Source organism: Crinia signifera, chromosome 3, assembly GCF_055691185.1.
Source record: "Crinia signifera chromosome 3, ASM5569118v1, whole genome shotgun sequence".
In the NCBI taxonomy this organism is placed as follows: Eukaryota; Metazoa; Chordata; class Amphibia; order Anura; family Myobatrachidae; genus Crinia; species Crinia signifera.
In genome coordinates, this window is record NC_139219.1 from 274,786,877 (window position 1) to 274,805,132 (window position 18,256).

Here is an 18,256-nt window from a genome sequence, read left to right on the forward strand (position 1 = left end):
TAATCCTAAGAGATCCATACAGTAAATTGTAAATAGTTCCTGTTTCATGATCACTGAGAGTTTCTTCATTAGTCCCTGAAATAAGCACTGCAAAATAATGTGGATTTACATGATAGGAATTAAAATTGACTAATTAAGGACTATACTATTAAATTTTTTTGTGATTCCTCATCAGTCAAATTAAACTTTGCGTTGTTGACTTATCTATCTATGGTCCTGTATTTGATTTGACCCTATGCTTTTAGCAATGTGGGTAAAACACTGTTGGCAGTTTGTAGGGTTATTAAAGAAAGAAAAAATCCAATTGAGTGGTCTCAGGAGGATGCCGTCGTCCCTTTAATAAAAAGCGTCAACTAGAAAAATCAAAAAGGTCTCCCAGACTCCACATCAGTTTAACCGCTTTACTGCTGCGGTAATGTGAGGTCCTGTGCACCTCTTCAGCAGCAAAGGGGTCCTGACTGACAGTGATATGCAGCTTCATGCTGAGCTCAGTAAAGACCCATATGTTAGATGTTCAGGGGAATTTGTTAGGCTGTAGATCATGGTAATAGTGTGACAGGTTATGAGTCCCTAGGGATCTGAGGAAGCCATAAGGAATGTTGTGAAGTCAGAGGGTTAAAGACACATTATAACAGCTGCAAAAGGCTCCTACAATTGCCTGGTAAGGGTCATCAACTTACAAAAATAAATGTTTTTTTTTTCGAAACACAACAATGTTTATTACTTCTGTTAACATGATGAGGTTTTGGCCCCCATTTTGTCTTGCCTTGTTTTATACTTATTCTATTAACTAACATGTGCAATCATGGGTTGCCATGGGGGTATGAAGATGTACGCACTTATGTACGCACGTATGTACGAGCATACGAACATCCTGTACACCTTAGAAACATCTAGTCCCCATTTCTCATCCAGGGACATATTTTTTTTAAGTCATTTGCGGGAATTCCCCTGAAAACTGCCCACAAAAATTAAGCATCTTGAAGATGTAGGAAGGGCAGCCCTCCATTTTCAATTGCAATCAATCTATGACCATATGGGCATTTTTACATTACCGCATATTTATGGGAAAAAAGATCTTTTGGATACCTTTTCTGGCCAAGTCAGCACTCGGCTTGCCGGGTCTGTAACCTGGCAGCAAAGTAATAGCAGTAGCTGTCACTTTGCTTCCAGCTCTTCACCGGAACAGGCTGTTATGGGAGCCCGTGTCCCAGCAGTGTAAATGTGATAAATGTTGTTGTAATTATGCCCCTCAGAAACCGGAATATATCCTAAATTACATTCCTGGCCAAACTGTGGCTCTGCAGCCGCTTTGAAACATGAACTCCCAGCAGGTCTTTCCACAGTTTTGCTGTTAATGAATGCTAAAACTTTGTCGGGGCTTGCTGGGATGTGTAGTTTAACAACAGCTGGAGAGCCATAGGTTGGCCAAGACTGCTAGTTTATTACAAATTGGACCAAACATGACTATGGACAAAATGAAAAGATGCTTTAGAATTATTAATGCATTTTCTCACATATACATTTCTATATATATTTCTATTTATACAGATGCAGAAGTACTATGCAATGTGACTGTTTCTACTGCATTGCACACAAAGTGGTAGAATTCATTTGAATTGATACCAAATAATTCTGTGTGGAACTGGACAGCATAGGAAGATGTATATCTCGTACCTGTACTCGTGCCTCAGTGAGCTTTGCTCTTTGGGCTAGTTCCTCTCGAGTGTAAATGTCTGGGTAGTGAGTTCTCTCGAATGCTCGCTCTAGTTCCTCTAGCTGCTCAGCGGTAAAGGTGGTTCTGCTTCTACGTTGTTTCCTCTTCAGCGGGAGGTCTGGTTCGGAGTCAATATCGGAACCTTCTTCAGACTGTGGCGATGAGGGAGCTGAAGGAAACAGAGGACACTATTGGGAACTGGAAATATACGTAGCTCTGTCCAGCTATAAAAATGTAACACTGATAAAGAATGATAGTTCCACAGAATCCAAAAAAGGTCACCAATAAAATCTTTTTCCCAGTGATGAACATTGTTACATGGTTAGACAGCAATATATAATTTGACAGCAGATGAGAACCACTTGGACCATCTACACCAGGCATGTCCAAACTGTGGCCCTCCAGCTGTTGTAGAACTAGACATCCCAGCATGCCTTGCCATTGTTTTAACATTCCCTAATAGCAAAACTGTGGCAAGGCATGGTGGGACTTGTAGTTTCACAACAGTTGGAGGCTTTCCTGATCTACACTTTCCATTATTATATTTGTAACCCAATCACTATTTGACCCTCAGTTCTTTGTAAGGATATTCATATGCCTATCCCAAACATGTTTACATTGCTGTAGTCTAAATTTCTGGTTATTTCGGTTGAGAAGATTGCCAAGAAAGACCTCTTCTCAATCAAACACCACTGAGGCCCTTTATGTCCTTTTCTCGGATGATAACATGTTGTAAGATAAAAGACTGTCATCTATCACGTTTGTTTCTTCCAGACCATGGGAAACTACAAACTGGATCGTACTTATGCACAGATATAAAAAACAAACAGGAACTTTGTAGTTAAGCCCAATGGACAAAATATAAGATCATAGTATCTGGCTTTGTGCTTTTAAATAGGCCCCGGAGATAAAATTTGGCCTGCGCATATTCCTATGTACACAGAGCAGTAATTCATCAATCTAATGTGCCCGGACCCTAACTGGATGGACTACATCACTGCTTACAAGGGACCGTTTTCTCAAATCATTGGATTATATAAAGCAATACAAAACATAGATTAATTCTACCAAAATAGCTGAAATAACAAAAACTAATCATAATACACTAAGTAGAACTAATAAAACTGCCTCATTCTATAATGGGCCAAATTATGAAAAAATATATTATTATTGTTGTTTAAATTGTCATTGTGCTAAGTCTGATCAGAGTGCTCTTTATGGGGTATAGAATCCCTTTTATCATAGAATGAGTTCTTTCTCTCCTTTCAATTTGGTTTTAGGCTTATAGCTATCTATTCTTACCCTGGCGGGGATGCCTTCAATTATAGAAACTCATGTGACCAATGTCTTATGACACTGGGCTGCAGTGCTGTGCACATAAATATCTCCTCAGGCTGCAGCCTAGGTCACAAGTGCTATGGGACATGGAGCAGACTAATTCTGAAACCCCTTTTAATTAAACTTCACAGCCAGGCTGAGGCTGCCACTTATCCGCAAAAGACAGGACTTGTAATCCAGCCAGGCTGGTCTCAGATACCTTTTCTGTCCTTGATCTCATTGTTAACAAAATCCCTATTCTCAAGGAGATCCTGATGAGAAAACATTTACCGGGAATGCGTACTTTCTATAGTGTATGTCAGAATCCAAATAAATGGATGTAAATCTCTGATGGACTATCTTGGGGGCAAACCATTTTTATTATGAAATCTATTTAAAAGGTTCAACTGCATAGTAAAAAATATATAAAAATTGATTGGTTCATGGAAAACCACACAACCAATCAATAATATTAAAATATGATTATACTTAAAAATCTGCATATTTCTCACAAAATAAAAAGACCAGACTACAAAACTGTGTTGAATTATAGATTATTACATTTACATTGTATAACTTGGTATAGGCCAGTTGGTTTACCATATCTTGTAAACAAAGTCAGAGATGTACTCAGCCTTGGAAAGTGATAAAATGGAGAGTGATAAGCCACCAACCAATCAGCTCCTACCTGTTATTTTTCAAACACAGCCTGTGACATGGCAGGTAGCAGCTGATTGGCTGGTTGTTTATCACTCTCCATTTTATCAATTTTCAAGGCTTACTACATCCGGTCCAGAGGTCTGTGCACTTACATATACTGTATTGAACATAAATGTAAAAATGTAGATTGCAAAATGTTGGGAACGTATTTACACAAAGAGCCGAACAGGAGGAACTGGGGTGTGACAGGGCAAATCTCCGTAAGGGTGTATAACGCCCATGCAGCTGGTCACAGAAGCGTATACTGCATATGAAGATTAGGAGACATATTTGCAAATTAAATGGGACAGGTGCAAATACATGATAATAATGACTAATAGAAAACTAGGTGCAGATTCTGAACCAGGTGCATCTTCTGATGCACATACAGCCAGAGGCAGAACTCTGGGAGGCAACGGAGTCATCTGCCGCCGGGCTCCTGCTCTCAAGGGGGCACTTCTCCACCACTGCCAGTTTAAATCCATTAATTGAAAGCCATCAAAATCACTTCTGTGGCTGAGTTCTGAAATATATATGTGTTCTGTTCTCTCTCTCTCTCTCTCTCTCTCTGTATATACATATATATATATACATATACACTGTATATATATATATATATATATGTATATACAGTGTATAATATATATTTCATAACAGACTATATATATTTTGAATAACGTTATGTGTGTGTGGGGGGGGGGCACCAATATTCATCTTGCCTCCGGGCAACTGGGACAAACTTACGCCACTGCATACAGCTCCACGTGTGACCTTACTCTCTTCACTGCACATGTTGCTGCTGTATGCCCATTATACTTAGGATTCTGCAACATCCACTGCATCTATTCCTTTATTAGCATTGTATGGGCCAGATGTACTAAGCTTGAAAAGTGTTAAAATGGAAAGTGATTAACCACCAGCCAACCAGCTCCTAACTGCCATGTTACAGGCTGTGTTTGAAAAATTACAGGTGGGAGCTGATTGGTTGTTTATCACTGTCCACTTTATCACTTTTTGCAGCGCATCTGGCCTTTTATAAAAACAAACTCATCATTTACTTTTATTTATTTATTTCATTATTTATTAATAATATTTATTAATGTTGTAGCAGCAATACACTGATGGTGTGTATACGGTGAGATTCCCTTGCTATTCGACTTAAGATTCGAGTGCTATGCAATAGAAACATAGAAACATAGAATTTGACAGCAGATCAGAACCATTTGGCCCATCTAGTCTGCCCCTTTTTTATCTTTGCTAACTCTGTACTATTTACATACAATTCATACAATCAGCATTAGATTTGCACTATATAGTCATTGCTGCCCTGTCTACCTGGGTTTCGATTTGTGCTGCCACGGGAGCGCGCATCGGGAGCGCAAGGTAAAAAACCTGTGCGATCTGCATACAATCTGCATGCGATCCCGAGACTATTTTGACTATATAGTCAAAATCTCATGCTGATTGTACCCGTGTGTACACACCATGAGACTAGGAGATACAGATACAGTGGTTAGAGGAACCTGATCACATGAAGATGGCGTATAAGATTTATAATCTTATATGTCATTACCATAAACCTCTTGTTTTCATTGTAGATGTCAATTTGCCCTATGCACAAAACAAGCCCCTATGCGGGCCTTGGACTGCACACCCTAACTCTAAAGATAATGAGGGGTGCTACCATGCTGAGACTTGTAGTTCCACACAGAAAAATTTTGAAAATGCAGGTGACCTTTCTAAGCTTGCGAGCAGGGCCTTCCTACCTCTATGTCAGTTTGTTTTATCACTGTTGTTTCCTATTGTAAAGAACAACGGAATATGCTGCGCTATATAAGACACTGTAAATAAAAAAATGATTAGAATATTATGATAAATTCTGTAAGATAACAGAGTAAAATTGAAGCGCTTAGCATACCTTTGGCCAAACATTTGGGACCACCAACCATGACCAGGTGGCATCGCTGTTACTTGAACCTTAGTGTTAGAGACCCACCACCAGTTGAGGTCCCCTGGTCACTGTTATTGGGTTCACAATTTTGGGCAAAATTATACTAAGAGCCTCAATTTTATTTGAAATGACTAATTAGCAGTGGTTAGTACTTACAGGGTGCACCTGCAGTTTCTCTTTTTCCCTGCATTAACCTGTACGCAGAGTTTTAAGCTTATTATGAATTACTAGTATAATGAAGCTTTTTAAGAATTAGTAAATAAACAACTTATTTTGGCTGTGAAAGTGATCTGGATACCCACAGAATCAGGGAATGCTTCCAATACACTTTGGTGCCTTTATCATTCGTACCTAACCAACCTGGGAGGGGGAGACTTTGTTGTAACAAGTAGCATACCCTCCAACATGACCAATCCCATTAGGTACAAAATGCTCTGTTCCTGGACTTTCCTGCCAGTGACAGTTACAGATGTGAGCCCACAGCACAGTCCAATATTCAAAGAGGGGGGTCACATCAACTCTCAGTGATGTTTGGGATGGCAGCTGGTGTGGCTCCCCTTTTTGAATATTGGACTGTGCTGCAGGCTCACATCTGTAACTGCCACTGGCAGGGAAGTCCAGGAACAGAGCATTTTGTACCTAATGGAATGGGTCATGTTGGAGGGTATGAAGTAGTTGTTGACACATTGAGGATAACGTTCTGTTACTTCCAGGTATATGGTTGGAGACAACTGAAGTGTGTTTGTGAAATACTTGGCATTTGCTTGTAGTTGCAATTTGTTACTTTGGGGAAGATTGGTCAATCTTTGTAAAAGAGTAAGTAGAGATGTTGCCCATTTCAACCAATAAGATTCTAGCAATCGTATATCTAGTTCTAGTACATTCCATAAAGCAATATCAGATTGGTTGCTATGGTCAACCTCTACACGTGTTCTATTCAGAGTTTTTGGTTTATCTCCTCATTTATATTCAATTATTGTAATACAAAATGAATTATTGGAAGCATCCTCTGTTCTGGTATTTACCAGAACACTCCAATTACTTAATTATCTATGGTCACATGTCTGTACAGGGGGATGAAGGAAGGGGAAGGCCGTGTGCAGCCTCTGTTTAGGTCCCCCTTTTCTTTCTCCATCTTTTTCTGCAGTAAACTCTGGCACTTGCCAGTTGTGTTTCTGAACAGATCCTCCAAAAACATGGAGCCTGCACCATGTTCCCATTAATACCTGCAGCACTGACGTATCGGTAAGTATCTGAAATAGATGCAGGGTGTACTGTGTGGGCCCCATTATGGATAGGCCTATGCTTGTTTGGCAATATGTGGAAGACATTCTCTAGAACAGAGTTGCACGCATTTGCCCTGGTGGATTTCAGCAGACTGCTGTGATAATGATGTCGTTATTGCACATGCTGTGCACAATACTTGTCCTGGGAAGCAGTGATTTTTGCTCCTTGCTTTGAGATTCATTTGTACAGGACATATTATTAATAGCATATTGATTACATAGTGACAATGAAACAAAGCGACTGAGAAACAAACATTGAAAACATTTGCTTCCTCACTATTGCATGGTTTACGGCCTAGAAAGAAACTGAGATATCTATGATCTTGATCATCTCAGGAGCAGTAGAGGATAACCATATGCACACTGAAAGTTGGGGTTCCGACATCCACGCGAGCAAAGCCACAGGCAAGTGCTAGTATTCATTAAATGGGTGCAGGGTATGCAGTGTGGACCCCCATTTGCTCTACACACCTTGCGCCTATTATAGATACGGCACTGGATCCAAATTTTAAGAATATCTGTACTTGAGCACAGGTGACTGAATAGTACCTCAGTTATATTGATTGAACCACCTGTGCTCAAACATCAACATCCTCAAAACCTGGACTGTTCATTTTCCTTGAGGACGGAAGGTGTTAAAGAATACATGTCCCAAATATCCTGCTTTCGGTAAGATAGTCCAACTTTTCAGGGACTGTCTTTCCATCCCATTCACAGTGTCCAGCAGGGGACGGGGGATTGTGATGGAGCAGGAACACCCAGTCTCACCGCTGCGCTGTATAACAGAGAGACGTATGAACAGATGCCAAACGCATGGGCACAGCATCTGTTCTCAGTGTGGGGCAACCTGGTGGCAGCCCAGCACCTCCATTGCAATGAAAAGCTAAATCATCAATGAGAAAAGCTCAGTGATGCATCTTCAAAAGATGATATTGTGCCCAGGAACTAGGGACCGTCATTCAACTGAATTAGGTGTCATCTACAGGTGTCTATATAACTCGAAATATATTATTGTATTTGAGAGCCCTTCGTCTTATTTGTTACACGAACGTGACGTTTGCGCTGATAATAAAATATGCCAGAGGCGGTGGAGAGTCATTCAGCTTTTAACAATTTCCATTGTACAGTGCAGAAGCCACAGTATAGTGCTGCAGCCCAATTCTATAAATCAGGAGGAGTTACACCAGAAACCATGTCTAGAGATGAAGTGTCAGAATTCAGATACAACAACTTATGTCTCACAGGACATTACTCCTCTGGCTGGCCCGGAGTAAGTGACACCCAGCCTTTGTGATCTTTTGGGATTTTTTTGTTGACCTACTTGGTTTGTCTTTGTTGGGGCCCCCGAGAAATGGCCTGTGGCTGGGGCCTTTTCTACCAATTTCCACGCTCCATCTGTGGTATCCATTAACAGAGTCTATACCAGCATTCAGGCCTGTGACACCTGCCTGGCAGGGAGTAAGATACACAAAGAAAGCTGGAGTAGAAAAAGGGGGGGTGGAAGGTTTCTTTTTTTTTTTTTTTGGGATGATGTGGGGGAGGCTGAAGAGGAGGGTGTGAAATGAGCTCACAGTAGGGGTTAATCCAAGACCCTCTACTCTAGATCATTTAGCACCTGGAGTTGTAACCCCACCCTGTATTCCACAAAAGTACAAGCATTCTGTGCACTTGAAGCAACATGTACATCATCATTGTCGCTGCAAATCTGCATTTTACACACAATGGGTTTTTTTTTCTAATCGTGTCTGTGTTTAAAGGGTTCTTAATCTCTCTTTTTTTTTTATTATTGGTGAGACATGAATAATCTAGATCAAACATTCTGTAGATTTAAGATCCCGGTGCACAATATTCTTTCTGATACAGTTTTCTATCTACACAACAATGTATATATATAATTAATTAAAAGCAATAAATAGAACATCATTGATCACTGTGATTTAACAGCCATTTTTTGGGGGACCTGTCAAAAATCTATTTTAAATGTTTGCATATATATCCAGATGGCATTAGGGACAGGCAACTTTTTGTACAACACACAATTGCAAAAAAAAAATTGCATTTTGTGGAATGTTGTGAAACATTTCTTTGACTTTTTTGCAGAGTATAAACTATTACAATGGTTCTTGGTCTACATGACAAAGCTTAACAGGAAAGATTAGGTTGTACAATTTATTGCTGGTGACTATGGGACCCTGATACATATCATTTCTTGTGCCACTATTGGTGATAACAAATACATTTTATGGGGGGGGGGGGGGGGTTAGCAAAAAACTCTTTCTAGTATAGTAAGTGAAGAGACTGGATGTCACTATCACTGTGGAATTGCGCAATGGTAGAAACATTTTGCGGTAGTGGAGAGGGGAAGCATAAAGTCTGCCTGGGACTTTCTCCTCTCGGTTACAATAGGGTTACAACGCGGTCAAGATCTGCACAGCTAAGCTTTGTAAATTGATAGAAATTGCAGTCACCATTGAAAATAATAGGGGGCAGCGTTTCTGCAGGTTAAGTCTGCCTAACACAGGCGATATCTTAATATTTACCGTTCTATTTATTTTTTGAATTGCAGGATACTTAAAACATATGGCACCTGCTGTTTCGGAGTGATTTTCACCTTAATACTTATACTAATTCTATGTTTCTATAAATTAATATTTACAGAAAAGGGTAATGTCATATTCCAGAAATCCGTTATCCGAGATGTTCAAAAATCTGAAATATAAAAATGATTGTGGCTACTGGTTTGCAGTGTCATACATACAAATAGCACCACAATCTCTATCTCATCCTAGCTATAGAAATATTCTACATAAATATACTTTATACAGCAAATACTGTGTATTAACCCTACCTCTGAAAGGAAATCCTTACAGAGCTTTCCTCTAGTAGGACGTTAAATTCTCTTCATGTTTCTCGAGACTGTAGAACAGTGCTGCAAGTGTCTGCAGGGAGCACAGTGATCTAGGAAAACCCCATTGATCCTGTCCACACAAATAACCATAGTTCTGTCTATTTTTCACGGTGGCGACAAATTTCATGGAAATCGGCAGCCGTGAAAATATTATTTCACTGAAAAAGGCCATGAAATTGGGAAAATCCAGCATTGTTACATATATGTACTTAATGAGCTGATGATATTTGTTAACTAGTTAGGAAGTCACAAGAAGAAGGAAAATCTTACTACTGCACACAGGGATTAATTTAAACAGGGCAAAGCAGTAACATTTCTGTTTAGACCTGAGCTACAAACTATAAAACCTACAGGCATCCATATTTATTATTTTATGCCACATTTTATACCACTGTTCAGCAGGTTTTATTATATTTACAATCTTGTGAATAACAGAAATTTTAATTTCGTAACTTTATACTTTTTTTGTTTTTCTTTTCCTTTTTATTTGTTTTATGTTAATTTTATGCTTTGTTTTTTTTTCTTTGTTTTTTTGTTGTTTTTTGAGTGTGCTAGACAGGTTGTAAAAGATACACAACTGGAATGGATGAGGGAACAGAATGAAGTGATACTTTTAGCTCATTAAATTTCAGGTCCACCCCAAACTTTTGTTTACAGTTGTAGGAAGAGTATATTATTCACTATATGGCACAACCAGCCACCTTATCAAGACTCCCCCATCATCATGTCCAGTGGGAGCTGTTAATGAACTGGGTAATTGAGCTTGTGACATGTGTTACCAAAACAAAACAATAGGAAGAGGAGACAAATGGCCATTTTATTTGGCGATTAGAGGCTGGCCCAGGCTTTCAGAGAGTCTCCGTTAAGTAACTGTCTGAATACATAAAACAGTGCATTGAGGCCCAACAGCTGCGCAGACAATAATGGGGAACTGACAGCCACAGCCCCATCTGTGCTTAACATTTTGTTAAAAGAAATTACTTGACTAAGAAGGCAAATCGTACAGCTGCCCCCAAACACCGTCTAACAAGTACCAGGGCATCCTCAAACTATTTAATGCAATTGATGACAATTCTGCTTAACCCCCTGGTATATTAAGGAAGTACAGGTTACACAAAAGTCAGACTCTGTTTATTATATATTATATATAAGGTAGAACCCTTAAGTGTATTGTATTTATATAGTGTCAGCATACTACCGAGAGAGTGTAAATCTCTAGAGTAACCAAAATTTAGTTCTAGGTAATAATCCAGCCGTTTCCCTCTGACTGGTCCAATTCCTCTATTTATCACACTGTTTATAACATGTTAGGCATTTGATCGTAAAATTGAAAGTTACTTGATCATTTCATTGTAACGCAAACCATATTAATATTTGAGTCCAGCCAATTAAAATGTAATAAAGAAATCTTCATTTTTGCTAAGTACTCTCCATGTAAATGATATAATTGGTAAGACGTATAAACCTTCTAAAGAGGACAAATAGGGTAGTTGCTATTTAGTAAATGTGATAAATCTCCCACAATATATAAAATAATAAATATAGGTTTCCCCATACAATGATGTTGGGCTTAAGCAATAATAGGGTTCATTTCTGAGACTGCTGAAAGTAAACAATGTAGACTCATTCAGATTCCATCACAGACAGACTTGATTAGCTGCACTTTATAAATGATTTGGGTGATCTAGTTTGTTGTTTATTGCACCTAGTATTAGAGCAGCAACTGCACCGATGTGGTGAGCATTTCTTTCTTTCATAACATGTAAAGAGGCAGAAGCAGGACCAGAAGCAAAAGAAATGCACCTCCAGTTTGCTTACATGTGCAGTAAAAGTTGTATTACTTTATTAAACATTTTAATCAAGAGTGAGGCAAACCAGTCCCTGCACAAAGCAATGCACTGGAGCCCATACACAAGAATTCACAAGAATATTTTTTTTAGAATAAGCTATCTCCTCCCACACCATCTCTCCACATTCTTCCTTACAGTGAATGGCTGTGAACACTCTGGTGCATAGCTCCAGCTATCCACCAATAAACATGCTCACAACCATTCACTGTCTGACTGCAGCCCGGGAGCCAGGTATCGAAATATGGCAGCATGATTGGCCCAGCTTACCCCTGCTGTGCCCTTGGCAGCTGCCCAGTGAGGCCATACTTTAAGATGGCCCTGAGGAAAAATTGTCTTTAATATCTGCAGCTAATTAAAAGTAATGTGACTATTATTTATCATTGTAGCCTCTGAAAGGCTCACTATATGATAAAGCACAATGATCACCAAAATTGCATTGCCCATACTAAATCAGTAATGCAGTGACTTCAAAGGCATTTACATTTGAATATAAATTCCTAATGGTAAATAAATTAGAAATGTAGAATTCTAAAGTCTTTCATACACATAAAATTAGTAAATAATAATACATAAATAAATAAATAAATAAATAATTAATTGGGAAATATATGTGATACAACATAACCCTTCACTAACTGCATTTTCTATCTGGTACACTAGAGGCATCACCAGCAGATCATTTTCTATGCAGTGTGTTAAATGAGGAGTCTGTGATTGTGATAGAAATGTATATAATGAGAGTGATATCTCCCCATTGATTAGGGTGGCTTATAAATATATAATAATAATAATTATTATTATTATTATTAAACCCATTAATACCATTACACTTTAGAAGTTGCCTTTAATAAAGAACACATTATTTTCTTCCATTTATAACTGAAACTATTTTGTTTTGAAAGTCATTCAGTGAGAGTCTATTTCAGGACATCTTACACAGCAAAACAATTGGACTAGGAATATGTTACTGACCCAAAGATAAACTTTGACCCTGAGCTCAGTGATCAGGCATCTCAGGAAGCCTTGTCTCTTTTAATAGACTACTGCATTACTTTCTCAATCCACAAGCTGACATGCATTTAATATACATCTCCCAATGCCCTTTAGCTTGGCTATAAGAACCTCTGACCTCCCTTTGGCAGAATTCCTTTGCTCTCATTGAATAACACATTAACTAATTCTGCTATACAACGCCAAGAGTATAATGCATTTTCTATGCCTGCGCACGTCAAACGCAGATGGCATCAACCGGGGAAAAAAAACATTTAATATTGAGGAAGAGTTACAGCTAAATACAGTCTTCATATAAGAATTATTCCAAATTAGCTGTATTAGAAGCAAAATTTTAATTGTCTCTTTGTATAGAATAATTTTCTATAATCTGTCATGTATTATTTGTATAATAATTTTCAGAGTGCTTTATTCAATAAGGGTTTCAATGGTTATAATATTATTTACTATGCACAAACTTCACTTCTATTGACTTTATTGAAATATATTTGCATGGACTTGGTATAAAACAAAACTTTCAGTATAGTAAACAAAAAGATTACAAATTAATTTTAATTCAACTTATGTGATGATGTGAATAGTCAGATATGTTTGATATGTATATTTATTACCACCTAGCTAACCATATATTTATTACCACCTAGAGTTTTCATATTAGGTGAACTTATATTTCACCTCTTTAATGGCCCTTTAATTGAATGGCTTACATATTTTGAAATCCTTTTTTCTCAGTTACCATTGCAGCAATAATAATAACCCAATAACTTATCTATGCTATATTATAAGTAGACCATTATTGCCTGTACAGTATAAAATTATTCCACATAGGGTAAAAATACATGGAATTCATGCAGTATGATCTTGCTTAAATCTAAAAGAGTAATAACAATCATGCTCTAGTTATCGTTAAATATACCAGGAAATAAAACATTATTAAAATTTATTTCGTTTGTTTTACTATACAGCATACAACTTTCTTTAAGTAGTGTGTGCTAATAAAGTAAGTACCACAGGTACATTCTAAAACATAGACTGACTACGCTTCACAAATATATATACAACCAGTTCTACAGAAAAATTGTGCTATTTTCATTTCATTTGTTATGAACATAGGCTGCATGACATCTGATCTGCTTACTGTTATGTTTCTATTGAACTAAGTCACACTTAAATACGTAGAATTGCTGCTTCACAAAAACACAAATGCCTTTGTTACAGTAAATATGTAAGCTGGGGACAAAGGAAAATGTTTCAGGATGCTCAACATATTATGACCCAACCATAGGATATTTTTTTTCAGTTATGTGAACTAAGTCTTTTACTAAACCATCCGGGGGAAGATAAATTGACTACTTTACTTGACTTCCTACAGGTGTGTATAAAAGTTGCTGTATAAAAGTTGCTATGCCCACTGCAGTTAGTTACATATATATAGTATATATGTCCTGCTTATGTTAATTCCAATCACACAGTTCCAAAACTAAGTAAGAGCTGAGTTATTATCTTTAAAGATTATTGGAATATTAATTATGAACTTAATTATTAATGTTAATAAGTAAACATATTTATTGAATGAACTCAGTGAAGTGAAACTCTAAATAAGACTTCAAACAATGAATTTACTCCCAATATAAAATTATATTTTCATGTTTAAACCACATACTGCAGATAACGTCACTATTAAAGAGCGATGTGTATGTATCACCTTTTCTAAGAGAAGTAGAAACAAACAATTCATTCCAGTTTGTGGTTTTCCCAAGACAATTAGCTACTGCTGCAGAATAGGGCCATGGTGCGCCTAGCGTTGTTCACACTACATGATTGACAAGTCTGTGTCTGGCTGCTCCATTAACAATTTCATTTTGTTGCTATTTGCAGTTTGCTCGGCTAATACTCCGAACAAATAGGGGCTGTTTCTTTGGCACTTTTTTTCTACTTGACCTTCCCCTGCCTCATTCTCTTTGAGCCTCTCAAAACTGCCTTGAAAAGGCATGCTGAATGAGCACAGTCCATCAGAGAGCCAGGTTCATCCCTCTCCGCGCCCTCAATACTTCACTTCAAAGATGGGTGCATTCTTTAATTGGCCCTTGAATTGATACCAAAGGGTCACAATGCGAGTGGCAAAAGAGAAGAGGCCTTACTGAAACAAAGCCACGGCATTCACTTGCAGATAAGCACGTTTTAATGCTTCAACGACCACCACTGTTAAAGGCTTTATTGAAGACAAGGCTTTTTGAAGGCCGGCCGAACCAAGGGGAAAAAAAAGAAATTAACTTTTTACTTAAGAGATGATCAGTTCAAACAAACAAGAGTAAACATGGATATAAGTGAGAAAAAATGACAAACAGCACAAACAAAATAAACAACCTAAAACAATCAAAAAGTCAGCTGGACTTTTTTTTGCCATTGAAGTATAGTTTTGAATATTCCACATTTCTCATGCCGGACTGTTAAGTTTTTTATTATTTTTCTTGTTTTTATTTCCTGTCCATGGGTGAAGAATGAGCATTGAAATCTCTCAGTAGATGTTTTAATTCCCCGATGGTGCATTGCCTCTATGTTTTCTAAGTCGTTATACAAATTCCCAGTCAGTCTCAATTGACTAACTAACTTACAAAATGTGTGTATTGAAAACCCTTTTGTATTGTTTAATCCTTGTTAAACATAATAAAAGGATTAAAAATGTATTTTACAATTTAGAAAAGCAAAGTTTTCTTTATAGTGAGTGGAGATCCCTTTTCCAAGGAACAAATCAAGCATAAAGCATACTGTATTTCACATGCATTTATTTTAATTAAGTAACAATAAATTTTCCTATTTAATATATTTTCTTTAGTTGACACATATTTGCTTAAATGTATGTTCATATTATTTATTTTAATGTAATAATTTTTTTCTATGTAAAATAGTAAATATGCAATATAAGTTATTATAAATATATGGGGAATGCATTTTAATCGTTTTCAGTTATTTTTGTCATTATTTTGTCACAGATTAATAAAAATTAGGTACTTATGTATTATCAGGGCGCCCATTACGTAGTTTGCGTAGTGGTGTATTGAGAATACCAATACACCACCATGCTGGCTACGTAAACTATGTTACTTACTCAAACCAGCTTTCCCTCGGCTCCCCACACTTGCGTCCGCCATGACAGTCCCCAGCAATTAGTGTAGTGCCACAGGGGGAGCAGGGAAAACCTTTGTGATGCTCCCCCAGTGGCAGTACACTGAATTACGTACATTGCTGCCAGCCCAGGACGCGTCCATCTGGTGCTGCCGGGATCTCCCCCCTCCGCCACCTGCCGCTGAAGCCCCGCCGCCCGCCCTTCAGCCCGCCAGGATCTCCCCCCTCCGCTGGCCACCTAAGTTAGTAAGTCACATATTAGCAGGGCGCCCGGCAATGGCTACACTGACAACGTAGCCTAAGGTACGTTGTCAGCGTAGCGCAGCCGGGCGCCCTGCTAATACATAAGTACCAAAAATTATAATATACCACAATGTAGATTTCCCTGCATCTATAGTTTATTGACTTTTATTTACATAGCCTGCACATAGGGCCTGATAACTGAGTCGGACCAAAACCTCAGTGCTGTAAGGGGTAATTTTTGCATCACAGTACTGCACGTCAAATATAATAAACAGTTAATTAAAAATAAATCTGATATGAAAAAAGAGGATAGATGTTTTTCCATTATTCATAACAAGAGGTAACTCACACTATCATGGGGAAAACATAAAAACTCCACACAGAAGTCAGAAATTGAACTCATGACCTCAGCACTGAGAGGATGTAATGGGAACCACTAAGCCATCCTTGCTAACAATACTTAACAAATATTATTAGGATTCTTAGCAAAAGTTCGAAAGAACCAAAAAGTGTAACCAGACCCATCTGGGCTCAGATTGTCCCTTGATGGATCTTAAGTACAGAAAAGAAAAGTAGATTGTTGTATACACCTGGCAAGCAGTCAGACCCATGGTCTACTGTGCCATAGGGGTCAGGGTGATACAAGGCAGCACAGAACTATTGGCCGCTGGGGCACACAAAGTAAATCCGGTCTGATAGATGGCATGCTTCCTTATACATTTTAAAGGAGTTCAAACACTGCAGTAGTGTATTCTGTGGCATGAAATCCACATTAAGCCTGGCATTTGAAAAGGTCATGTATGTAATTAAAAAATGTCACGTGCCCAGCAACAATAAGCATACTAAAATAAAAGATGACATTCTTTTACACTAGTATATGTGGATGAATACATTCATTTCCTCTTTTCATCGCGTAATGATCCTGACAATTATAACAATTTTTTGAAAGGCTGAATTTTACTCACTTGTGCTAGTTTGTTGTTTTAATTAACTCATGGGGCTTTTTAAACTTTGCAACAAAAGGAACACCACAGGCAAAGATAAACAAATATTCATAGGAAGCCAGATGCCCATTCTTCAAATACACCACTGAACTTTACATAGGAAAATTAGAACTATGGGGCTTCAAAATTTCAAATCAGGCCCAAATGATGTGTGAACTCAACAAGGCGAATAAGACGTGCCCCAAGGGCCCTTTAGGAGCAGATTACATGATTCAGGATTTCTCCAGCTTGTAGATATACAGAAACCTCACATATCTAAACTCAACTTTTTGTTAGAATGAAATACTGCCAGATTTATTATACCACAGCTTCTTCAAACAATTACCAATGGGTGTTTTACACAGAATCACAATTGAATGTAATGAACCACCCGACATGTACCAACCAAACCCACCACCTGCAAACACCTGAGAAGTTATACAACACCTATCTGCTCTCCAGCCTGAGCAATAGGCTAGGGTTACATAACACTTAACAAAGCTGTCAGTTAAATTTGTCTGTGTGTCACACTTGGCCAGGTGACTTCTTGTTACTTCTTTCAGACTGCAAGTAAGTATTGACAAAAGACATTTAAGCTCTTTGCTTTGTGTATATAATGACCTAACCTGTTTAAGTCACTGTCGTTAACTCTTCTGCAACCGGAAGGCTATGAGCGTTGGAGTAATACGACTTTAACAGATATACTCACTTTGGTGGTGGAAAACTGAATACATTTGACCAAGTTTTGCACCCCAATCCTATCCCATAGCTGGTTCTCATTACGTTTTATAATGATTTAAAACCACAATTAACTATTTGCACTTTTGCAGGTGTGAAAGCATTATTTAACACCAACAATCTCAGGTGAGGGGTTCTGTGGACCAGGACATAAATTCAGGGAAACTTGGAACCAGTTACTTTAACAAATATACATCAGAGATACTAATAATCCCTCTTTCACAAGTAAAAATATTTTCAACTGTGGGACTGTGTAACGCAGTTGTTCCCAAACTTTGTGCTTTGTCACCCAGTGGTACCTCTGTTCACTTGCAGGGGTGCCTTGGATTGGTGGTCCGGGACCAAATCAAATTATATATATGGTCAATGAAAAAAAAGTGAATCCAGTGCTTGTGGCTGCCAATCATAAAATATGTGGACAAACAGA

At 38.1% G+C, this 18,256-nt stretch overlaps 1 protein-coding gene across 4 annotated transcripts in view; it reads right to left on the bottom strand.

The window, feature by feature from the left end:
• Positions 1 to 18,256, bottom strand: part of PAX3 (paired box 3) — a 65,143-nt gene that overhangs the window by 14,321 nt on the left and 32,566 nt on the right. For all 4 annotated transcript variants that reach the window (XM_083178072.1, XM_083178070.1, XM_083178071.1 and 1 more), the window contains exon 5: positions 1,678 to 1,886. In XM_083178072.1, the coding sequence (XP_083034198.1) occupies positions 1,678 to 1,886 (209 nt within the window). The remainder of the gene's footprint in view (positions 1 to 1,677; positions 1,887 to 18,256) is intronic.